General features: G+C 36.3%; 2 protein-coding genes across 6 annotated transcripts in view; one reads left to right on the top strand and one right to left on the bottom strand.

Moving 5' to 3' along the window:
• The window catches only part of SCRN3 (secernin 3), a 31,363-nt gene extending 13,536 nt beyond the window's left edge, over positions 1-17,827 (top strand). For 2 of the 4 annotated variants that reach the window (XM_023730558.1, XM_023730559.1), the window contains 3 exons: positions 11,808-11,970; positions 13,371-13,551; positions 15,851-17,827. In XM_023730558.1, coding sequence (XP_023586326.1) covers positions 11,808-11,970; positions 13,371-13,551; positions 15,851-16,021 — 515 coding nt within the window. In that variant the 3' untranslated portion in view covers positions 16,022-17,827. The remainder of the gene's footprint in view (positions 1-11,807; positions 11,971-13,370; positions 13,552-15,850) is intronic. The other 2 variants (XM_004375493.2, XM_023730557.1) reach the window with 1 other exon arrangement.
• A 2,571-nt stretch (positions 17,828-20,398) lies between these two features.
• The window catches only part of GPR155 (G protein-coupled receptor 155), a 52,423-nt gene continuing 47,542 nt past the window's right edge, over positions 20,399-25,279 (bottom strand). The window contains exons 15-16 of one of the 2 annotated variants that reach the window (XM_004375492.3): positions 23,996-24,133; positions 20,399-21,186 (exon numbers count right to left, since the gene is read on the bottom strand). In XM_004375492.3, the coding sequence (XP_004375549.2) occupies positions 20,979-21,186; positions 23,996-24,133 (346 nt within the window). In that variant the 3' untranslated portion in view covers positions 20,399-20,978. Of the gene's footprint in view, positions 21,187-21,614; positions 22,714-23,995; positions 24,134-25,279 lie in introns of those variants that run through there. The other variant, XM_023730556.1, reaches the window with a different exon arrangement.

Genomic DNA, 25,279 nt, shown 5'->3' with positions numbered 1-25,279 from the left:
GATCTGATGTTACTGATTTTCTAACCAGAGGACTCCCTTTAGTATTTCTTGTAATTTTGGTTTGGTTTTTGCAAATTCCCTAAACTTCTGTTTATCTAGAAATGCCCTAATTTCACCATCATATTTGAGAGACAGTTTTACTGGATATATAATTCTTGGCTGGCAGCTTTTTTCCTTCAAGGCTTTATATATGTCATCCCATTGCCTTCTTGCCTGCATAGTTTCTGCTGAGTAGTCTGAGCCTATTCTTATTGACTCTTCTTTGTAGATGACTTTGCGTTTATCCCTAGCCGCTCTTAAAATTCTCTCTTTATCTTTGGATTTGGCAAATTTGATTATAATATGTCTTGTTGACTTTCTTTTGGGATCTATCTTATGTGAGGTTTGATGAGCATCTTGAATAGATATCTTGTCATCTTTCACGGTATCAGGGAAGTTTTCTGCCAACACATCTTCAACAATTCTCTCTGTATTTTCTGCTATCCCCCCGATTCTGGTACTCCAGTCACTTGTAGGTTATTCCTCTTGATAGAGAATAACATAACTCTTAGGGTTTCTTCATTATTTTAAATCCTTTTATTTGATTTTTCCTCAAATAAGTTGGTGTCAAGTGCTTTGTCTTCAGTCTCACTAATTCTGACTTCCATTGCCTCCATTCTGCTCCTATGACTTTCTATTGAGTTGTCTAATTCTGACATTTTGTTGTTAATCTTCTGGATTTCTGATTGCTGTCTCTTTATGGTTTCTTGCAGCCTGTTAAATTTGTCATTATTCTCTTCTGTAATCTTTTTGATTTCCTCTATTGCGTGTTCTGCGTTTTGCTTAATTTCCTTCCTAATCTCGAAGAGTTCTGTATATTAATCTTGTATTCTGCCTCCGGTAATTCCAAGAAATTTTCCTCCTTTGGAAAATATCTAGATTCTTTATTTTGGGAGCTTGCTGAAGCCATTGTGGATTGCCTCTTTATGTGACTTGATATTGACTCTTGTCTCCGAGCCATCAATAAGTTATTATTTTATGTTTGCTTACTGTGTCCTAGCTTCTTGTTTTGTTTTGATATGCCCAAATAGGCTGCTCATATGAGCTAGTTTGATTACTGGCACCTTTGAAGCTCTAATGTCCTGTCACCAGGTGGTTAGGTATGTGAGCTCAGGAGTCTGCTTTCTCCTCCTGTATGGATTCAGCTCAGGTGCCCAGGTAGATAGGCACCAAGTGTGTGGTGTAGGCTCTCACTTACAGTCCTAGACAGGCATGGGTGACTGGTATAGGCACAGGCATCTGGCTGCAGCAGGGGGACACACTCTGAGCAAGGCAGGGGGCTGACGGCTGCCCCCGAGTGTCTGGGAGGAAGGCGTGTCCCTGTTTCCTACAGTGCGTAGGTGGGTGGGCTTTGCAGCCGGATTATGAGCACCTAATGCTGTTGGCCCTAAGGACTGGTGGGTACCTCTTATTCATGGGCCCCTATTGCAGGTGGCTAGGTGGCATTGGTAGAGCCACCAGTTCTCGGGTCCCTGATGTGGGTAGGTGAAGACCCTGCTTAATGGGCAGAGCAGTGTTAAATGTCTAGAACCTGCCACTTCACAGCTGAAATAGTTGAAGTTGGTCTTCCGGTATATACCCTGTTGTACTATGGTAATGAGGGCCTATCCTGTTGAGATGGGCCCACACAAGTCTGTGCAGGGGGAAAGGTAGTCAAAGTCCGTGGATCCCTTATGCCTGTGCCTAGGCAAAGGACCTGTGCCTACCCTCGGTTCCTGACTTAGGGGAGCTGGCGGTTTATTTTTTTCCTCTGTTTGTTAATTTGTTCACTCTCCAAGGTAGGGAGAATGGCTCCAGGTGTGTGACAGATCCTACTTCCAGCCCAAGGGACTCGGCAATTGCTGAAGCCAGTCCAGGACCCAGTGCAGAGCAGGGAGCGGGGAGGTAAATGGGAGAGAGGTTTTTCCCTAAGGGGAGTGTTTTTGTTCTGCGCGGTAGGCTGTATGCAATTACTTATCTTTCACCAATCCAGGGCTGCTTCTTATTGGTTCTGGGTGGCCGTGTAGACTCTCTGGCACTGGGTCTCTCCCAGTGTGGAAAATGCACCTCCCGAGCACCTCTGCTTGCCTGCCTCACTGCTCACCCCAAAGCTGATCAGGCCTGGAGGGCTCAGGCTCTTGCCGGGTCATATCTGGCAATCCTTGCTGCTTCCAAACTCTCTCTCTCTCCCCTTGCCACTCAGTCGGGTTCCTCAACTCTGCCTTTGATGTTCAGGGCCCCCAGATTGCCATATATAATCAATTCACTTGTTTTTTCGGGTCTTTGTTGTAAGAGGGTCCACCGGAAGCATCTGACTACTCTGCCATCTTGGCCCCACCTCCTCTTTTTACTAGAATTTGTGTTCTGCATTCAGGGGATATTCTTGGATTAAGGTTTAAAGATTATCTCAGGGCAGTAGTTTCAGGGGTTCATACAACCTTCATGGCTCCAGAAAGTCTGGAGTCCATGAGAATTTGAAATTCTGTTCTGCATTTCCCCTTTTGGTCAGATTCTTCTATGGAATCTTTGATCAAAATGTTCAGTAATGGTAGCCAGACACCATCTAGTTCTTCTGATCTCATGGCAAAGGAGGCAGCTGTTCATGGAGACAATTGGCCGCACATTGCATATCTTTGTTCTATTCCTGTCTTCCTTCCTCTGTTCCAGATGAATAGAGACTAATTGTTGTACCTCGGATGACCACTTGCAGGCTTTTAAGACCCTAGGCACTACACAGTGAACTAAGAGGTAGATCAAAAGCACTAAACATGTTATTAGGCCAGTTAACTTGGATTCCCATGAAATCATGAGCCTAAACCTCCAAACCAAGAAACCAAATCTTTTGAGGTTTTCGGTTGTACATATACAGCCTCAGCAACTACTTTTTTTTTTCTTGTTGTTGTTGTATGTCTGTCACACAACTTTTACTTGTTCAACGTTTTAGAGGTGTACAACTTATTGACAGCAATTATAATAATAGGCTGTGCAACCCTGTCCTGGGATGTTGTCATGGATTGAATTGTGTCCCCCCAAAAATGTGTGTAGCAACTTGGCTAGGTCATGATTCCTAGTATTGTATGATTGTGTTATCTGATGTGATTTCCTTATGTGTTGTAAACTCTACCACTATGATGAGATTATATGTGATCTCCTCATGTGTTGTAAATTCTATCACTGTGATGAGGTTAACAAGATTAGATAGTGTCTTAATCCAATCTCTTTTGAGATATAAAAGAGAGAAGCGAGCAGAGACACATAGGAAACTCATACCACCAAGAAAGCAATGCTGGGAGCAGAGCGTGTCATTTGGACCTGAGGTTCCTGCGCAGAGATGCTCCCAGACCAAAGGAAGATTGATGACATGGACCTTCCTCCAGAGCCGAAGGAGAAAGCGTTCCCCTGGTGCTGATGCCCTTAATTTGGACTTGTAGCCTGCTGGACTATGAGAGAATAAATACCTCTTTGTTAAAACCATCCACTTGTGGTATTTCTATTGGAGCAGCTCTAGATGACTAAGACAGATGTGTTCATTAATCTTTAAAACAGGATGTGTTCATTAATTGTGAAAACAGGATATGTTCATTAGTTTTGAAAACAGGATGTGTTTTTTAATTCTGGTTGTTTTCTGAAAGAATAAGTTTTAAGTGAAAGCTAATGAATAATGAAACCAGCCTTTTGGTTTTAGTGGCCCTAGTCATCTAGAAATAATTATGTAGAACAAAAAAAAACTACTTTTAAAGAGTAGTTTATAGCATAGCTAAAGATTATTTTATTAGTTACAGTGCATAGATTTCTACAGTATTTAACAAAATGAGCTTTAGTGTTGTGGGTAGGAAAACTCTGTTTTCATAATGTAAAACGTGTAATTTTTTTTTACGAAGGTTTTACGAAGGTACACTTTTATTAAAACTGAGAACATTGTGATATTGTAAGCTGTTCTTTGAGGTGAGTGAAGTGTACAATTGTGAGAGGATAATGATTCTTTTTGAAGGACAAGTTCAGATTCTCAAGCTTCAGACCCTTTTTACAGTTTGTATTAATATTTTTAAAGTCAAATTAGGATTAATTTTCTTCTCAGAGTACACTGGAATATAGAGATAAGCTTCTTTTACTACCGCTGCTGCTTCTTTTATTTATTTTTGGCTATAACTTTTATTGATTATTTTCTTGTTATAAAAGTTATATCTAGAACTTCTGGTCAAGAAGACAAACTACAGGTATAATAGTTCCCGCTTTCCACTCCAAAACCCTAGAAATGTTGAGTGAAATATTTAAACATTAAAGACATACATAGTTAAGTTCAAATACAAGAGAAGGAAATCACTAGGCACAAAAAAAAAAAAAAAAAGAGAGGACCCATAGTATTAGCAAGATTTGAAGTATCTCCTATCCACATAATCCTCCTCCTTTCTGTGTCAAGGGGCAATTCTGGATCAGATATAAACCTTAGAAGGTAGAGTTTTAATATCCATGGGAGTGGAGGTGTCTTGGTCAAAGATCCATTTGGGGAGTAGGAACTGGACTCCTTACCAATGCTAAGAGAATGAAAAATGCTACTCTGCTCCCTGCCCAGATTCCTAGCCTGGAATTTAGCTGTTTAACTGCCCCAGGCTATGGTTCAACACAGTCTCTCTTGAGAGACTGAACTTTGAACCACATGTGTTTTGTGGGCTCAAGTTGTGCTAGCTGGGCTGTGTTGAGAAAAAAAAAAAAAAACCAACTATTTTGGAGCCAGTTAAACCACAGTCTTTCAGCATACCTGTTTTTACACTCACTGTCTGAATATTTGATACAACAAATATGGAAAGGAAATCTGCCATAATGAACCTACTTGTAACTGCCTTTGAAAACATTAAAGTTACATGGGCATTCAGAAGAAAGGGGGGTATAGTTCTTACATCTGCTATGATTCTAGTATTATGTTCACAGATTTATCTTCAAGTTCGCTGTTCTTCTACATTATCTAATTTGCTGTTAATCTCATCTAGTGATGTTTTAATTTCAGATATTGTATTTTTTTTCTCTACAAGGTCCATTTGGTTCTTTTTGTGTATCTTCCATTTCTCTCCTTATTCATGTTTTTCTTTAAATCCTTGAGCATATTTAGCATATTTATAATAGCTGTTTTAGTATCCTTTGTCTGGCAACTCCATCATCTCTGTCATTTCAGGGTCTGTGTCTATTGACCTAATTTTCTTCTGGTTTTGGGTCACATTTTCCTGCTTATTTACATATTGGGTATAAATTTGTTATTGGGCGGTAGATGTTCTGAATTTTATGTTGTTGAGTGTTGGATTTTGTTTTATTTTAAAAAGCATTTGACTTTGTTCTAGCAGTTGAAGTTACTTATTTCTGTTAACAATAGAATTTTTACAGTATTAAACTTGTATATGAACTCATAAGCTTTATTTTACAGTACATGAAGTGGGGAAGCTCTGGTTTGTAAGTCAGACAAAAGTTCCAAAGTGAGGTAGAGGCAGAAAGCTTTTTGTAATGGCAGACAGACCTGATAGGCGAGTTTAGGTTTCCTTTTCTGGGAGAGTCAATTGATTGGCTTGGATTTCAGCTCCTGGGAAAGATAAGGCATTTACATGAAATGATACTTAGTTTTGCTGCTGTGGGGCTCAGCACAAGTGACTCCACTTTGGGCCTAGTTTAGTCAGGTTATCACTTATGATCCAGTTGCATCCTTTTGAGGCCTGTCTTAAAGCTTTTCTGGGGTAGCTTTAGAGTAACCTTTACTCTGAGGCTAGTTTAGTTTCACTGTTAAGGGATGTGATCCTTCTGTTGTGTATGCTTATTAAGTGTTCAATAAATTAAGAAAGGATTGTTAGTTGAATTGAATTATAATTTGTAGACAGTTTAACAAAGATCACTGTTGTGAACTTTTTTCTGGCAATAAACGTAAAGGTTCAGGAAATCAAATTAGCAGGTATTCTTAGAAAACGGAGAACAATAATGCCTGATTAAGGTGGAGAAGAAAATGTCAAGATTCCTAAAGTTTAGAGTAATTGGACAAAAGGAAGAAAAATAGATTGAAATAATTATAAATTAATTAGTAATTGCATAGTAATAATTAGTTCTGTTATATTTAACTACAAAATAACAAGCATAGATTTGAAATGCATACATGATTATAATAATAGATGTATCTGACATAAAAGTTATTTTTTCCTAAGTATGAACTGCAGTTCATCCAGCTTTCTGTGCTTTGCCAAAAGAATAAATGTGTTTCTAATACTTTTATAGAAAATTGCCTACTAGTACATTATGGTTAATTTTTCCTATGATTTTTCTAGAGGGCAGAGCCTACCTCTCTTCTTTCCAACTATCCCTATCTGATAGCTATTAACTGCTGCATGTATATCCAAACTGTATCTATATTCACTCATGTATTTTAAATAACTAGTTTAAATTGCAATGAAAATGTACCCTGTGGTTTGTATTCAATTTTACTGAACCCTGCCACTGCAGTCTCCGTACTTATTCAGTGCTTGCTAGTGGATTACTATAGCTATCCTACTCAAGTGATCATATAAATCCTCCTTTCATTTTGAGAATTGTAGGTTTGACTATAGAAAACATTTTCATAATACCTATATTATCACAGTGTTATAGTTCTGACACTGTTTTCATTAAAACTTGTCATTTATAGGAGTTTAAATTTGAATCATTTTAAAATCTCACTAGGTGTTGAGGCTGTGTGCCTGATAGATAGATGGGGATGCTAGGCTTTTGTTTTATTGTTAAGTTTTTTTTCCCTAAATTTTATTTATTTTGTTGTTGTTCGGAATACAGCCAGTCCCCAGGTTACAACTTGTACTTGCTCTTTAATGTTATGTAAATTTGCTCTCACTTTGAAACAGTTGAATCAACCCCTACTCACAACAAATTCTTACCGATCACCTTCACTTACTCCACATGCAGCTTTTAAATCATTGAAAAGGCTTTGAGCCTTTTCTTGCACTAAAGTACATGTAAGGCCAAATAAGAATTGTATGCACCTGTTCCAACTTACCTAAAAAAATCGACTTGAAGACACAGGAACGGATCTTGTTTGTAACCCAGGGACTGCCGGTATACACAGCAAAACATACACCAATTCAGCAGTTTCTACGTGTACAGTTTAGTGACACTGATTACATTCTTTGAGTTGTGCAACCATTCTCACCTTCCTTTTCTGAGTTGTTTCTCCCTCATTAACATAAACTCACTGTGCCCTGAGGTTCCTAGCTAATCTTTCGAGTTGGTGTTGTCAATTTGATCCCATATAGATAGTTCTAGAAGAGCATAACGTTCAAAGCAGACCTTTTTTACTAGTTAAGCTAAGCTGTTGTTTAGCTTTAAGAAGACTTCAGGGGATATTTTAGGTTTAAAGTTTAAAGATTATCTCAGGGCAATTTACTGTTTAGTTTTAATATTAAGGGCTGTTTTTAGGTTCATCCCCCATTTTTTTCCCTTTCTTGTGTTTTTCAAAATTAACAGAAAGATATTGCTCCTGTAACAAGTTATCTATAAATAAATTATTTTTCTTGAAGTCATAGCTATATTATTGGGAAACTGGGTAAGAGAATTTAGATTTGTATAAATCTATTGCCATTAACAGTGGAGCCCTGGTGGCACAGTGGCTAAGTGTTTGGCTGCTAACCAAAAAGTCAGCAGTTCAAATCCACCAGCTGCTCCTTGGAAACACTGTGGGGCTGTTCTACTCTGTCCTATAGGGTCACTGTGAATCGGAATCGACTTGATGGCAGTGGGTTTGGTTTGGTTTTTGGTTATTGCCATTAACATAAAATAGTCGATAGCTTACATGATTACATGAGGATGGAACATAATATTATTTTATATGGAAGTCCATTTTATTTGAATTTGAAATGTCACAATATCACAATTTGAGTAAAGACTTGCTATGAGCTTTTTGGTTTTTAATTATTTGCATTTTATCGTGGAGGAAACTCTTGCCTTTCATGCTTTCTTTGTCTTTGCATATTACTTCATTTTTATTCCTTTACTCTCATTGTGGTAGTGTTTTGGGCAAGCGAGGAAACAAAAACCTGTGGTTGATCAACCATGTTTAATGAAAGTTATTTGTTTCTTTAGAACTAATTTTAATAATTCATCATTGCTTATAAAGTATATGAAAATATCTGATGGCAAGAACTATATATATGTAAATATATATATATATAAATTTGTCACAATATGGGTCCACCATGTTCATTACTATTAGTAAGAAATTGGTACTACTTCAAGGTAAAAGGAGACTGATGTATTTAATAAAGAAAGGGTATAATAGCAGAGCAGTTAAAAGCATAGGGCTGGACTCCTGCTTCTGGTTATAAAAGAGTAGCTGGTATTAGACTAACCTCCCCCAAGAACAACTCTAAAAGCTGGAGGAAAAAACATTATTGTTTGAGGGACCCAGATCCAGGAGATAGAGAAGACTGCCTACACTTTAAGAAGAGCTTGATCTTCTATGGTACAGTTCTCTTTAAGGCATTTGCTGACTCCTAAACAGCACACATGCAGGATGAGACACTGAGATATTACGCAGAAAGTAGCTGCTAAGTGGCTAAAAAGCTAAGCAGAGATCTTGGCAGTCTCATGGGAACAGAGGGACAAAAATTGAAGTTGAGGGCCAACCAAGAAGGTAGGGCCTGGCAAAAACCACAGGCTTTCTGCTGAGATCCCAGAAAGGCTGTACCTTAGGACTACGAAGAAACAGGAAATAGACCAGCCTCAACTGGACCAAGGTATTCTGCCCTTATTCTATCTGTCTGCCAATTCTATCTGTTTGCCAGAAGAAAATGGAATCTTCTGCCGAGGAAAATATTATACAGGGACTCTACAAAATTTCATTTACAGTGTCTAGCATTCAACCAGAAATTACCAAACTTGCCAAGAAATAGGACCAAATGACTGAAAATTAAGAGAAAAAGCAGACAGTATAAACTAACCCACAGGTTATCTAGACATTGGATTTATTGGACACAGACTTTGGAAAATTAGATGAAAATTTAGATGAGAGTTTCATCAGAGAACTGGAATCTTCAGAAGAGAACCAAATGGAAATAATAGAACTGAAAAAACATAACAACTGAAGTTAAGAATTTAATAGATTGTTTTAACAACAGATTAGATATAGCAGAAGAAAAAAAATAGTGAACTGGAAGATCAGTTGAAAGTATCCTGATTAAAACACAGAGAGAGAAAAGTTTGGAAAATATAGACAAGAATGTGAGTTGAGAGGCACATGGGATTCATTGAAAAGATCTCACAGCTAATGTAATTGGAGTCCCAGCAAGTGTAATATGGAGTCCTTCGGTGTTTCAAATGGTTAAACATTCGACTACTACCTGAAAGGTTGGTAGTTCAAATCCAGCCACAGGCGCGTTAGAAGATAGGCCTGGCAATCTGTTTCCAAAAGTTCACAGCCTTGAAAACCCCTTAGAGCAGTTCAACTCTATACACACGGAGTTGCCATGAGTCGAAACTGACTTGACAGCAACTATCACGGATTGAATTGTGTCCCCCCCAAAATATCTGTCAACTTGACTAGGTCATGATTCCCAGTATTGTATATGATTGTGTAATCTGATGTGATTTCCTTATGTGTTGTAAACTCTGTCACTATGATGAGGTTATACTGATGATGTCTACAAGATTAGATAGTGTCTTAATCCAATCTCTTTTGAGATATGAAAGAGAGAAGCAAGCAGAGACACATGGGAACCTCATACCACCAAGAAAGCAGTGCCGGAAGCAGAGCACATCCTTTGGACCTGAGGTTCCTGTGCAGAGAAGCTCCCAGACCAAAGGAAGACTGATGACATGGACTTTCTTCCAGAGCCAACGGAGAAAACATTCCCCTGGAGCTAATGCCCTGAATTTGGACTTGCAGACTACTGGACTATGAGAGAATAAACTTCTCTTTGTAAAGCCATCCACTTGTATTTCTGTTAGAGCAGCACCAGATGACTAAGACAGCAACTAACAACAACAACAGTATGTGTGTGTGTGTGTGTGTGTGTGTGTGTGTGTGTGTGTGTGTGTATACATGCATGCCTGGCACTTGGTATTTGTTGAATGAATGATAACTGAACAATAAAAAATCCCATCCTTGTCTTTAAGCCAAAAACCAAACCCATTGCTTTTGAGTCAATTCCAACTCATACCGACCCTATAGGACAGAGAAGAACTGCCTCATAGAGTTTCCAAGGAGCAGCTGGTAGATTTGAACGGCTGACCTTTTGGTTAGCAGCCAAATGCTTAACCACTGCACCACCAGGGCTGAAGAATTTGTAATATAATGGCAGAGCTAGGACCAATATAGACAGGTCAGGAATGCTTTCACATGGAGAAGAAAATGTCATTTCAGTTGAGATGGGGGCATGAGGGTGGAGTTGCCAGAGCCTGAAGTTAGGAATAGGGTTGATGTAAGTTTATTTGATTTGTAGAGTGGAACCCAGAAAGTAAACCAAAGATGAGGGCAATTAGGAAAGGAGGACCCAATTAGTAGTGGCAGGTATTGAAGGAGTTTTAATTTGATTCAGGAGGAATTGAGAGTCATAAATTTTGGAGAAGAGAATTATGACATGTGAGGAGAAGCTGTCTTGACTACTTTTGGAGGACTAGATTGGGAAGGGGTAAGATTATTTAATCTTGTTATAAGGTATTTAGGTCCTGAACTTTGACTATGGATATGCAAGGCAAGGAGCAGAGCTGTCTGAAGGCATAATTGGCTTTTTAAATTTTTTGGTGGAAATGTCTTCTAATAATGGGATTCTGATGCTCTCTGCAGAGACATGTTGTGTTTGCCAAGAAATACATCAGATTTTTGTCCCTGTTTTTCTAATTATTGTATTTTTTTCTTAAAAAACTCCTTAAAATAGGAAACTTTAAATATGAAAGCAGAAGACAGAATATAATGCCATCCATTTTCATCATACATCGTGGATGTTTAAACTTTTAGAACAGTCCAGTAGAATTATCAATGTACAGACTCCATTAACCAATAGTGTGTTCTGTCTCCTTCATTCCCACTCAGGTTACAGTTCATACTTTCATATAAGATTATTAATGTCAGGCACAGAAATTATAGGAAAAAATTATAGGAATAATTTTCTAAAGAACATTTTACATAATACTGGAAACTAACCACAATATTCTGCTAATATTTGGTTTTCAGAATGATTAGACTCAAATAATAGTTATTGAAATCACGGACTCACTGCTAACTAAATAACCCTAACCAAATAACCTCTTGCCGTCTACTTGATTCCGACTCATAGCTAAGCTATAGGACAGAGTAGAACTGCCCCATAGGGTTTCCAAGGCTGTAAATCTTTACGGAAGCAGACTGCCATGTCTTTCTCCCACAGAGCAGCTGATGGGTTTGAACTGCCAACCTTTTGGTTAGCAGCCGAGTGCTTAACCACTGTGCCACCAGAGCTCCTTTGTTAACTAAATACTCCCTAATAAACTCTATAAGAGCAGTGGGATTAAGTGCATTGCCTTCTTGTTTCCTTCCTCTTTAGAAGTTACATAGATTTTACCTGTTGCAATGGTTTTGAGACTTTACATGTTTTATATTTTTAAAAAATACCTTCCTTGTGACAGTGGAATGAGTCTAATTGCAGTTATTATTACAAGGTTTGTTTATGGTCAATTTCTTATTTATACCAACACCAATATTTCACGTTATATATTAGCATCAGAAAAAGCAGTTTGTATTTGCAGGGCATCTGTATATGCATATGTGTTTGATGATTTTTAAAATCATTCCCTAGGAAACATAACTTTTGAAACAATGATGGAAATTCTTCGGGATAAACCAAGTGGCATTAATATGGAAGGAGAATTCCTGACCACTGCGAGCATGGTTTCTGTTTTACCTCAAGACTCCGATCTTCCTTGCATTCACTTCTTTACAGGGACTCCTGATCCTGAGAGGTAAAGTCACAAAATACTATAAACCAGCAAGGGGTCAGGGAGTAGGGGTAGAATCATTAGTATGTTGCTGATTTTGCTAGGCTCAATTTTTGTCACATGAATAGGACAATAATTTTGGATGCACTTTCTGTTCAGGTTTTAGTCTGCCGTTTCCATATGTGCACAACAGCCATAACATCTCATTTTTTATGGGAAGAAAATGTTAATAGTTTCTTATATATAGTTATGCTACTCCCTTTTCCTCCAAATATGTTTAACATTGTCAAGAAAAGAAATTAGGTAGTTTTTAAAAATTTCAGATTCCAAACATTACAATATTAGGTGATTGATAATAATTAGTGGAAGGGGTTAAATAATGTAATTGAGCTTGATTTACATGGCTACTTGTGCACTCATATCTAGAAAATAGGTACATGTAAAAATAGCTATAGTTCAGTTAAAGCTTAAGTAGGATTCGTATAGTCTATCTTGACCACCTTAATTTAAGTGACTGGTGATTAGTGTCTTTCACAAAACTTGATGGACATTACATTTAGAAATGATTTTATATCCACTATGTCTTAGTGTTACAGTCTTTTATATTATTAAGGATATTGTCAAGAAAATGGAATGAAATCTGTGTCTCCCTAATTAATACTGCTGCTCATTTTCATCGCAAATCCTAATCCTCAGTCTAACATTGAGAATTATTTTTATCCTCTGTTATAGACTGAATTGTGTCCACCAAAAATACGTGTTGTAAATCCTAACCTTTATGCTTGTGGTTTATTACCTCATTTGGGAATGGGTTGTCTTTGTTATATTAATGAGGCAGGATTACTGTAGGGTGTGTCTTGAGTCAGTCTCTTAACAAGATATAAAAGGAGCAGATTAGGCAAGCAGAGATGGGGGAAGATAAATCCCAAGCCACATGGAGATCTCCAAGGAACCAGGAAACGGAAGCTGAAGAGACAAGGACCTTCTCCCAGAGTTGACAGAGAGCCTTCCCCTAGAGCCAGTGCCCTGAATTTGGACTTCTGGCCTCCTAAACTGTGAGAAAATAAATTTCTGTTTGTTAAAGCCATCCACTTGTGGTATTTCTGTTATAGCAACAGTTGATAACTGACACACCCTCCAAGTATGGAGTTTGCAGTAGAAACCGGCAAACTGTTATTTCACTGACATTGTTTATGTGCTAGACCCTCTGTTAGGTACATAGGAATAGAAGGCCAAATAAAACGTAGTCTTCTGCCCCAAAGGAAATCCCACTGTACCAGGGAAGACAGGTGTGACAGGAACAAATCAGTATGTAGCATCATTAACAAAAACTTCTAGCTAGAGGGAATCTTGAGAGACTTAAAATAATGCCTAGTATTTTTTATATCCCAACATGCCAATTTAATAAAGATTCTTTCTTCTAGGTCAGTTTTTAAGCCTTTCATATTTGTGCCAAATATTTCACAACTATTGGATACCAGTTCACCAACATTTGAACTTGAAGATCCAGTTAAAAAGAAGTCATGTATTAAGATTAGGCCTGACAGAAGACACCCACTCTACCAAAAACATCAACGGGCACTGGAAGTAATAGATAATGATAAGGTATGATTAGATTATATTCTTTGCTATATCATTAAGAATAGCTTAAAGTATGATTCAGTCCATATTTTATACTTTGGAATTTCAGCTTTCTTTCCTTCCTTCATATAAAAATAGGTTTAAAAATAGTTTATATGCTCCGACTATAATAAAACTGTATTATTTCTTGACTTTGCTTAAGAGTATGTTGTGACTCTTTTAGAAAAATTTGGTGTATTAAACATAATAGCTAATATTTATTGAGCACCTACTACACACCAAGAACGATGGTATTTTTATATGGATTATTTTATTTAATCTTCACAACTACTTTATGAGGTAGGTATTATTATTATTCCCATCTATTGATAAAGAATCTGAGACTAGGAGAATTTAAGTAGCTTGCTTAGTGTGTGTGTGTGTGTGTATATATATATATATATATAGTCCACATGTGAAATTATTAAATGTTTGTTAATTGACATTTTTTGTAAAGTAATGTTGGAATAAAATTTTAAAAGCTGTTACTACCTTACTTAGTCTTTATTTAATAAATATAAAGTGTTGATTGGAAACCCTGGTAGCATAGTAGTTAAGAGCTATGTCTGCTAACCAAAAGTTGGCAGTTTGAATCTACCAGGAACTCCCTGGAAACTCTATGGGGCAGTTCTACTCTGTCCTATAGGGTTGCTATGAGTCAGAATCGACTCAGTGGCAGTGGGTTTGGTTTTTGGTTTGTTAAGTGTTGATTGACAACAAAAAGTAGTGGGAAGATAATGGGATTTCAAGGAAGAAATGTCCAAAGAGTTGGGTTCTAGTCTTGGTTCTGTAAATAACTACGTCTGTGTCTTTGGAAGAGTCAGTCGTATTGATGTTTTTAATTTACATGTCTTGATTCTTAGTGAGAGTGAAAATCTTCTCCTGTTTGTTTATTGGCTGTTTGTATTTCCTCTTAAATGACTTGCCTATTCCTTTTCTTTGCCTATTTTTCAGTTGATTCTGGATTGTATTTGTTTTTTGCCTCAAACAGGCAGAAATATATGCATATGAACCCTTTGTTATATTGCAATTTTTTTCTCTCAGCTTATTGTTTGGCATCTAAGTTTCTAAAGGTACTTTTGTCAGACAAAAATTTTAGTCAATTACTATTTAGCCAACGACTATTTGCTAGTCTTTTCCCTTAAGGCATCTTGATTTCATGCTTCAAAAGTCTACCTTACCTCAAAATAAATATAACTTCTGTATTTTCTTCTAGCGTGTATGTGTGTATTTTTTTAAAACATTAGTTTTTAATATACCTGGAATTTATTTTTGTGTATGTTATGAGGTGGGGATCCTAACTTTGTTTTCCAAAGTGATATTCAATTGTTCTAATACCTTTCTAGAAAAAATCCATTTTTTCTTCACTAATATAAAATGCAGTGTTTCTTCAGAAAAAATTACATGCAATTTCATATTGAAGTCCGTGTTAAGGTTAAGAACCTTTGTCTGTGGAAGTCTTCCCCATAATGGTTCAAATTTTTAAAATTATGCCTACTTTTTAGTAACTTTTTTCTTACATACTTTTTAATCTAGATGCTGTACTCTAACTGATCACACTAAATATATCAACTGTTTAAAAATTGCTCCTTTCTGAAAGAGTCATGGACCTTTTTTTCCCCTCTTCTTAAAGCAAGGAAGAACTCATAGAGAAAATGTCTTTTCTTTTAGTTGTTCTTTTCCTTGAAAATCACTGTTATATTTCCTTTGTTTAATCTGATAATAAAAAACTGTTGCTGTCGAGTTGATTCCAACTCATAGTAACCCTATAGGACAGAACAGAACTGCCCCACAGGGTTTCCAAGGAGCGGCTGGTGGATTCGAACTGCTGACCTTTTGGTTAGCAGCCAAGCTCTTAACCACTGTGCCACCAATGCTCCAATCTGATAATATTGGTTTTAAATACAGAAGATGTAAATTCATAAAAATTTCTCAACCCTCAATTTTCAGCAACTCTCCCATACACAATTAGTATCAGACTTTAAATTGTCCTGTTATTTGTCCTTTAGGTTTCTTGCTTATAGATGAATCCTACATAATTATTCTTGCCTTTTCTACTAAGAACAATAATAACAATTTGATTTTAATACATTAATTCAATCTATAGCAATGATTTTTCCCAAAAAAGTCACTCCTTTTTATATTTAAAGAATAGGAAGAGGGGTACCAAACTAGAAGTAGAAACCAGAATGAATAAACCTTGTCTGCAGAGGTGGATTGGAAGTTGGTTAGACTTATGTATGTATGTGTGTGTTTATTTATTTATTTATTTTTAATTGTTCAGGAAAATGCCAAAACAATGTTGGATGACATGAGGAAGCTGGAGAAAGGACTATTCAAAGAGATGGAATCAATCCTTCAAAACAAATATATTAATGTGGATGAAGTTGTTAATCTCTTTTCTCGGTGTGCAAAAGATGAAATTAGAATTTATGAGGCAAATATTAATTCTTAGTGACCATATAAGTGGTCAGCAATCTTCCCTCAAAGTTAGATTCTTTTGCCTAATTTGTAAACCTAGTTTGAGCAGATCTGATTATTCTTTAGTAGCACTGAAGTGGTATCTTGACTATCAAAACTATGCAGTCTTGCTGAAATACAGGGAAAGAACACAACATTGGAATTGGATGCAGAGATCATGCAATAGTCAAGTGTTACTTCAGATAACAAATTTGTGTTTGTTTTTAGCCACAATAAGTGTTTTTTGTCCCAATAATTAAATATTCAATGTGTAAAGAATGAAGCAAAATGATGTATGGATTTATATTTATTATAATTATATAATGCCCTGAAATCATTTTCTGAAATTACATCAAAAAACAAAACAGATTCTTGGTGTAATGGAAAATATTGTCTCAGGTAGTGAGTTATGCTTTGGCAAATACTAACCAGCTCTAACAAGAACACTTTCTGGACTTACACATTGAGTCTTTGTCCTTAAACCAAACCAAAAACCAAACCCACTGCCGTCGAGTTGATTCTGACTCTTAGCAACCCTGTAGTCTGTTAATTCTGTGAATGCACTTTTACTAAACCCAAATATATGCTTTTTTTCAAGACTTGGCTGACCAGTGAGGTTTTAGCTTTAATTATCTAGCATTTGGGGGGCCATCCCCCTTATGGGCGTTTATGTTAATAAAATATTTTTAGAAGAGCTTGTCTGGGAGATTAAGAGAACCAAGACCTTAGGAGATACTGTTTGTGTCTCAAATCTCTCTCATCTTTTATTTCTGTTCACTTGGTGAAAACAGGAATAGGGAAATGGCAGTGAAATAGAATTATTAGTGTATTATGAACATTATTATAAATGAGCAACAATGTCTGCTCAAAGTTTATCAAACTTTGTTAAAATTATACAAAGACTACCAAGTAAGACTCAAAATTGTAAATATAAACAAAAAAATCTCAACTCAAAATTATGTATTTTTTGGTTTCTAGAAATGTCAATTTTTGGTATTTGATTACATTATTGGTCATTATCATTGCAGTTAGGATTATAATAAAGAAATGGGTCATTATATCTAAGAAGTGCCTAGGAAGTTATTTTTTAAATAAAAATAAAAACTATAATATGCCTGATATTGCTATTGTCTAATGCGGGGCTGCTATTATAAAGGAAAAGATGTCTAACTCAGGTACTCAGTTGATTCTGTGTTTGCCTTATGTATGGCTCAGTGATAGAGTCTTCCCTAAATCATGAAGACCCTTGCCTAACCCCATACTCCTCTTTCTTTTTTAATAGATGAGGGAACAGTTAATTGATTTATCCAGGGTCACATCGTTGAACCTCATTTTCCTCTCTAGTGTCAGCACGTTTTCAGCTTCTCTTTTGCCACCTCCCTAGACATAGCTAGCACCATCTCTCACCTGGGTTACTGCTGTAACTGTTCTCCCACACTCACTTTTGTTCTTTATCCATCCATGTGGGCTACTGCAGCCAGAGTGACCTATTAAAAATATAATCTGATCATGAACTCCCCTTCCAAAACTCTTTTAGACTCATTGTTCTTAAGATAAAGTCCCAATCCTTAACAAAAACCAACCAGACCCTCCTGATCTGCCTCTGTCTACATTTTACTGCACTTTACCTATTGTTTTTTAAGTTTCAGCTATGCTGCTCTTTCAAGCCAGTCCAGTTTCTGCTTTCATGGCTGTTCCCTCTTCTTGCACCATTCATTCCACTCCTTCCCCTTTATGTTGTTGTTGTTAGTTGCCCTCAAGTGGATTCTGACTCACGGCGATCCCATGTGTGCAGAGTAGAACTGCTCCATAGGGTTTTCAAGGCTGTGACCTTTTGGAAGCAGATTGCCAGGTCTTTTTCCTGCAGAGCTGCTGGGTGGGTTCGAACTGCCAACCTTTTGGTTAGCAGCTGAGTGCTTAATTGTTGTGCCACCAAGGCTCCTCTATGAGGATAGGAACCATATTTGTTCCCACTGTTGTGTGCCCAGTGTTTAACACTGTATCTGGCACAGAGTAGATGCTAAATATTTGTTACATGACCATTCAAGTATGAATAGATAGAATTTACACAGTCTTGTTCTCTGCTTGTAGAAATGAGCTAGACTGTACAATTTAGTAACCTTTGGTAAGTCTCAAGTCAACCTGTCACCTTTTTCCATATTCGAAATAGGAACAACTCCCAAATAAAGGCAACAATTATTATAAGGATATGTAAACTAATTTATAAAACAATTTGAAGACTTTCACTTTATAAATCCAATGTGGTATTCAAGCTTTCGGTACCTGTGTGGGTAATTAATGCCTTGTACAGTTTAGAAAATTTAATTTTTTTCTTAAATTTTGGCTGTCTTATGAGTAAAAAACATAGCTGAAATTAAGCTTTATTTTTGTCAGCCTTAAATGATGTTATTATTTACCATTATTTAATGAAGCAAGGTAATAATCTAATAAACTGAATACTTTAGAGAAAGATAGTTTGCTTGATCTTTGTTTCAAAAACAGGTCTACAGAGCAAATTTTTTTTTAAATGTTCACACTTTTACCATACTAATTGCAGAGATTTATAATCCTGTCTTTCCCTGAAGAACAGTGATACATTTATGATTCTGAAATGTTTACAACCATTACTTGTCATATGACTACCTATGCCCAGTGGTATAAAGTAATTTAATATTTTACAGGTTATGAGATACGAAGGGGCAAAAACCAAGAGCTGTGTTCTGCTGTATAGCAGACAGTTTTAAATTTTTCTTGCTTTTAGAAACTTACTGATCATTCATCATTATTCTCAAAATACTAAGCACACTTTACCTTATACTGTAAATATTGAAGGCTGAGCACAAGCTAGTCATGGAATTATTTATTGAGAACTAAGAAAATAACAATTACTGACTATGCTGAGGATTAGTGTGAAAGGGGTATGTTTTAATCAAATTGTATCATTTTCCCAGCTCTGACCTTGCATATTAAAAATTGTGACATGTCTAAAAGGGACTCTAACGTCATATTGACTCATTCATAAAAAGTATTTACTGAATGCATAATTGGGAAAGGCACTGTGCACAGATCTCAGAGTCATGAATAAAACCTTAGAAAACTCACTTACGAAAACGTTGAGAAATGATAGAAAAGACCTCTACAGTGGCTTCTGCATTATTCAGATAAAGAAAAGACATCGGCATTACGAGTTAAAATAGCTATTTTATTGAGAAACTTGCTTTGTCAGTGAGAAAGTAACAGTTACAAATATTTTCATTTAATAAAATGGGCATATCCTTAATTCTAAAAACATCTCTTAAAAGTCTTCATTATCTGAAACTGCCTATCATTCTAATCCAGTGTTTTAGTATCTCCCATGGAAAAAGATGTGGCAGATTCCTTCGTGCAAATAACAGAACATATGTGATACGACTTTTTCACAAACAAAAATTCTCCATTTGCATTTGAGTTGCCTGCATGCATGAGAATTAATATATCTCTTACTGTAACTATAAAAGTCTCCTGGAATAGCAGAGAACCGTTTAGAGTCATAATGTGGTCATGTTTTTGTTTTTGTTTTAAATTTCCTCAGCAAGACAATTCTGCTTTAAAAATCCCCAGTCCCTAATCATAATTTAAACTATAGGTTAATACTACACTAATGTATAATTGTTAAATACACTAGGCTGCCATGCAGGTTTTCTTTTTTAATTACATATTTTTGCATTAAAAGGGTAATGACACTTAGCTCATAAATTCTTTTCTATTTGGCTTTTACATATAAGATGCTAAAAGTATGAGATAAACAAATATTTGAAACATGTTTTAAATAAGTTAAAACTAGCACAGACAGGTAAAATTAAGTAGAGTTTCAAAGGTCATGCGAATGGCATCAAAATAAGGTAATTTAAGTTTTAAGTAATTTAGTCTGTCTTTAGTTCACTAAGATAAAATTTATCTAAGGCCAACATTTAATAATTTTCCAATTTATAGATTTTTATACATGGGTACTTAAAAAAGACTAAATTCTAAATGTTAACAGGATATTAAGCTTAGAATTTTAAAATCTTGGCTTGGACTATATAAATTTTTTTTTACTATTAGGAATAGGTAATACTCTTCTATACTGTTAGGCTTTGTGCAAACACTAGAAATGATACATGACAGTAATTTTGTTGATAAAATTTAAATTACTCAAATTATCATTTGTAATACAAAAGTTAAAGACTGGACTATATTTCTATTGGAAGACTATGGAGATAATAATATTTATGGAAGTTCTTATTCCCCTCTTAATGGCACAGATTGGTACTGTGGCTATAAAAGCAAGAAATGATGAACCTTAAAGAAACAGTGCTTCCATTTTTTAAGTGTACCCTTTGTCAAGAAAATGGGATAATAAGAATAAGAAGGCCTCTTATCAGAATCATTATAATTCTTTTTTAGCAAGTGCTATTAATAAGTGCAAAGTTGTCATAATTTAAGGTTCGTTACTGCCAGCAGTATAATTGCCAAATTTGGCAAATTAAAAGAATGGTTAATCGGATGTTGATTTTGAAATTACAGCAAACTGTTGCAGAAAGCAATGATTTTAAAATGTTGCATAATTAGTATTGTTTATAGTAATTATGTTCATTATCAGAACTTTAAACTTTGATTAGGTTTTTTCTTTTTTCTAAGTCAGTTTCCTACATGTTTTACATACACATAAAACTACAGAATGTTGGTGTGGGGTAGGAACACATCTCATCAAATCCCTTCATTTTACAAAAGAGGCAACTGAGGCTCAAAGAGGTTGTGACTTGCCCGAGGTCACACAGCTAATCAGTAACAGGTCTGGGGCTAGAATATGGCTCCACGTAGGTTCTCTCCTTTATAATCTAGGTTTTAGGGGAAAGTGAGGATGGGGATGGATGCTCAGTTTCTTTATCTCTCTCCTGTTGGAGGGTTCTTGCATTAGTAACAGGAGGACTCTATTCAGGATTCTTTTGAAGAAATCTGTAAAATAAGTACTCATCCCGAAATTCATATTCATTGGTAATATGTTGAATGACTCCCCCTTGCACCAGTCTGTCTCCATATATCACAGCTTCACCACGGTCAGATGCAAGGCCGACTTCAATTAGCCAGTTCACTAGGTCACAGCCACAGAAGGTCCCAGCAGAAGTCTTTGCACCACACCTGTATGTCAAAGGAATGATTCACCCATATGTTCTGTAAACCTGGTATCAGCACGCATGATGGAGGACAAGCAAGGAAACAAGGAAAGATAGCATGATAGTTAAAGCATGGTAGTTAAAATATAAAGGGTTTGTTAATTTGCCTGACTCTGGAGAGACCCACTGGAGAAAAGCAGAATTTGCCAATAATGCTTGTGAAAACAGAAAACAACAAAAAATGGCACAGATAATGTAAATGCATCTGCAAAGAACTATTCTTTTCTTTTCCTAGTAGCATTGTCTTTTATGATCCAATCTATTCTGTAAACAGCTGAATATTATATATTTTATAACTTATTATGGAGCCTTCATAGTGCAATGGTTAAGCACTTCGCTGCTAACCGAAAGGTCAGTGGTTCGAACCCACCAGGAGCTCACGGGACAAAAGACCTGGAGATCTGCTCTTGTAAAGATTAAAGCCCAGGAAACCCTACTCTGTCCTACCTATAGGGTCGCTAGGAGTAAGAATCCACTCGACGGCACACAACAACATAACTTATACTCTTGGTTATAATAAGTAATTTAATTGTCTCAGAAACATTAAAAAATATTTTTACAACCTCTTAAGAAGGGATTTTTTTGTTAATTAAACTACTCAAACCAAACTTTACACTTTCAGCTTATCATCATGCCCACAAGTAGACTTTCTTCTTGCTCTCTGAAGTCAAAACAATCATACTGATGTGTGTGTCAGGAATTTGCCTTCATTAGGAAGCAAGGAAAGAATAAGTGAGATCTGTTTTGCAGTAAGTCTAAGATTTTAAAATGTACTTTGATTATGAATCTACTTCTTGATTATTTAAAATTTGTCTTCCTGATGCAAATGTAGGGTTCCTCAGGTATGAACAAATAAGGGAAAGACAAATGCAAAAACACAATGAATTCTTCACATTTTCATACAAATATGTAATAGAAAACATGAATCTGTCCACAAGCATCAGTCAAGCTGTAAAACAAAATGCTTGACAAGAACAGTGGGTGAAGATCAAGATGAAATGAGAAATAGGTGACACAAATGTTAAAACATTTAACCATAAATGAATATACATTAGAATTTCATAAAAATTTAGAAGTTAATATACATGAAAATTTTTCTCAAATACATAAAATCACAATATTTTAAAATCAGTATTTCACTTAGTGATAATATATCCTAGTTTATGCTTGCAAACTACGAACATCACTTTCAGCAAAAGCCTGAATATTACAACCTGCATCTGAGCCTTCATCCTGCTTGTTGATTTTTAATTTATATCCCAAACCTATCCCAGGCACCAACTGAATAATATTTGTTTTCTGATGGAGCCCATGGAGTTGTACAGAGAGGCAGGGAAAGTGACGCTGTTGAGGCTGTAGAGCCTGGAAAGGGGCAGGGACAGGCCAGCACTACGACTGGTCAGTGCCCATTTGGCCATCTGGGACTGACGAAGCTTGACAGCTCGCAAAGGGCAAGAGCTGTGCTTCCTGAGAGTCAGCAATAACGATATACCTGAAGGAGACAATGTGGAGTTCCCTTTATTAATTTTAAAAAGCAGTTTAAATTGTTGAAACTATTCGTAGACAGTATTTTAAAATCATTTTGTTGGGCCCTTTAAAGGTTGCAAACTAACTTTTCTTCATAGTTTACCATGTGCCAGGAACTGTGCAAGGCCCACTACGTACAATTTGTCATCTAACAAACTTGAGAGCCAGATATTTTAAAGAGGAAAACCAAGGTTTAGAGAATTGAACTTGCCCAACATCACACAGCTAATAAGTGGCAGATCCAGGAGCTGAATTCTAGTATTAGTCCATATCCAGTGACTCCCCTTTCCACTATACCAGGCAACCTTCTGGTCACAGTGACATATATATGTTAAATACAGTGGCATAATATACGTAAATAAATCATCCTTAATGGTAATTTTCATAAATTTTCAGTCATAGACATAAAAGTATTTGGTTCTTTACGTCTGTGTTGTTTTATCTAACGACAACCAAAAAAAAAAAAAAAAAACAAAACTGGCACTATAACATTTGTTTATTCAGAGTTCATCACTTCCTGCCTGCATACTCCATACACTGAGGATTAGGAAAATAAATACAATGTCACAGACTGAAGATGAAGACTTAAGGTGAAAAATAAGCAACAGAATTGATTACAAGGAAGAAATTCTTCATTTTCTTGACAATAACGTTAGTAATATGAAATAACATACCATTAGGAGAAAAGAAAGGAGCCCTGGTGGCGCAGTGTTTAAGCGCTTGGCTGCTAACCGAAAGGTCAGCGGTTTGAACCTACCAGTGGCTCCTGGGGAAAAAAGACTTGGCAATTTGCTTCCATAAAGATTACAGCCTAGGAAACCGTATGGGGCAGTTCTACCCTGTCATATTGGGTCACTATGAGTTGAAACTGACTTGACTTAACAAAACAAAAACAAGAAATGAGGAATATAAAATCATTTCTAAAATTCAATGTATCTTAAAGTTTTGTGAGAAACAGTAATGGCCAACATGAAGTGAATGCTAATATTCTATGACATTTTGGTTCATTCTAAAGTTTTTGCATTTTAAATAGAAGTTATGTGACATTTTAAGAACATTAAAATCAGAATGATCTGGTTCTTTCATATGACGTTTCTTAAACTATAACCTGACCCATAGCTATTTTAACTTTTACCTGTACATGTTATTGAAACATGTATGTCAGTCATAATAACATTACTGTTCCGAACCAAAATTAATCATCTGATAATATAATTATCTGGAATTTGTACTGGCAATTTGCTTACCTTCTTTGCTTAACAATGTTTCGGATACAGAGGTCACGGTGGTAATGGATAAACTGTTGACAGGTCATTTTTATTTCCTCAGGAACAGGAGAATTCCTGTTTTCTGTTGTTTCTTTATTGTTCCATAGGAATTCAAGTCTAAAAAAACCAAAATTTAAGGGGGCCATTTTTAAGATGTGTAAGACCACCTTAAAACTGAGGCACCTGGCATAACTAAGCGACTGACATAGGTCTGAATAAAACTCTCCTTTTGCCCTAGATTCCATTTCTGCTTTCAGAATACACGCAGTCCCCCCACCTTGAGTGAACAAGCATGTGGTTATGCTTACTTAAGGCTACGTTAAAACTGTTCTATTCTCAGAAAAAGTGCTTGTCGACAAAGTTATAGTTATGGTTAAGCAATGATAAGACTGTTCCAGGAAGGGAATGGTGAGAATGTTTCCCCAAAAGATGTTTACCTAAGATTGTTCTCAGAAAATTGCTTACGCAGTTTGCCCCCAGAAAGCCTGTGATGGAAAACAGATGAACATATTGTGAAAGGTTTACTTGTGATTCATGTATAACCCCCAGCCCTCCCATATAAAAATCCCTCTCCCCTTTCAGACTTCAGAACACTTGATATTTTATGAACTGTTGCCCCAGCTTCAGCTGTAACAAATCCTCAGTAAAATTCTATCATTTCTCTCCTTAGAGAGTTCTTGTTATTTTACACTTTGGCATATTTGGTGTCAAAAGTGTGGGATTTTGAAGGTGCATTATCTGTCACAATCCTGAGACATCAAGGACCAGGCCCTTGTCTCCCCTTCCAGGATTTCTCGGAGTCATACTAAGGTAAAAAATCTCTTGAATTTGAGTTCTGCATTCTTTCATCAAAGTTCTTCAAGTTTTACTATAGATTTGTTTTAGTTCTTGCAAGTAAAAGTTTGTTTGTTGTGACTGTCTCAGCATGGGGTATGCTAAATCCAAGAAAACAGCGGATTTTCCTAGTGGAACTCTGGCTTGCTACATGGCCAAGAACTACAGGTCTAGGTCTTGTTTGTATTTGGATTTTTGTTTGAGCTCCCTAATGACAGTTTATTAAATCAGTGGCCACTTTGGGGTTCTCTTGGTTTACTTTTCTGCACAGTAGGTTAGAGAACCAAGACTACCAGGTTAAACAGTACTAATAGAATGCCTGTTTTGATTAGTTTGTGAACAATTTAAAGCTCATTAAACAGAAACACCAGCTACCATAGAGAATTTAAGATCCTTGTTGAAGCTTACCAGCTTTGACTCCCTGATGTA

Source organism: Trichechus manatus, unplaced genomic scaffold (assembly GCF_000243295.1).
Source record: "Trichechus manatus latirostris isolate Lorelei unplaced genomic scaffold, TriManLat1.0 scaffold00037, whole genome shotgun sequence".
Classification (NCBI taxonomy): domain Eukaryota; kingdom Metazoa; phylum Chordata; class Mammalia; order Sirenia; family Trichechidae; genus Trichechus; species Trichechus manatus.
Note: the sequence above shows the minus strand (reverse complement) of the source record. Positions and strands in the feature narration are given on the sequence as shown.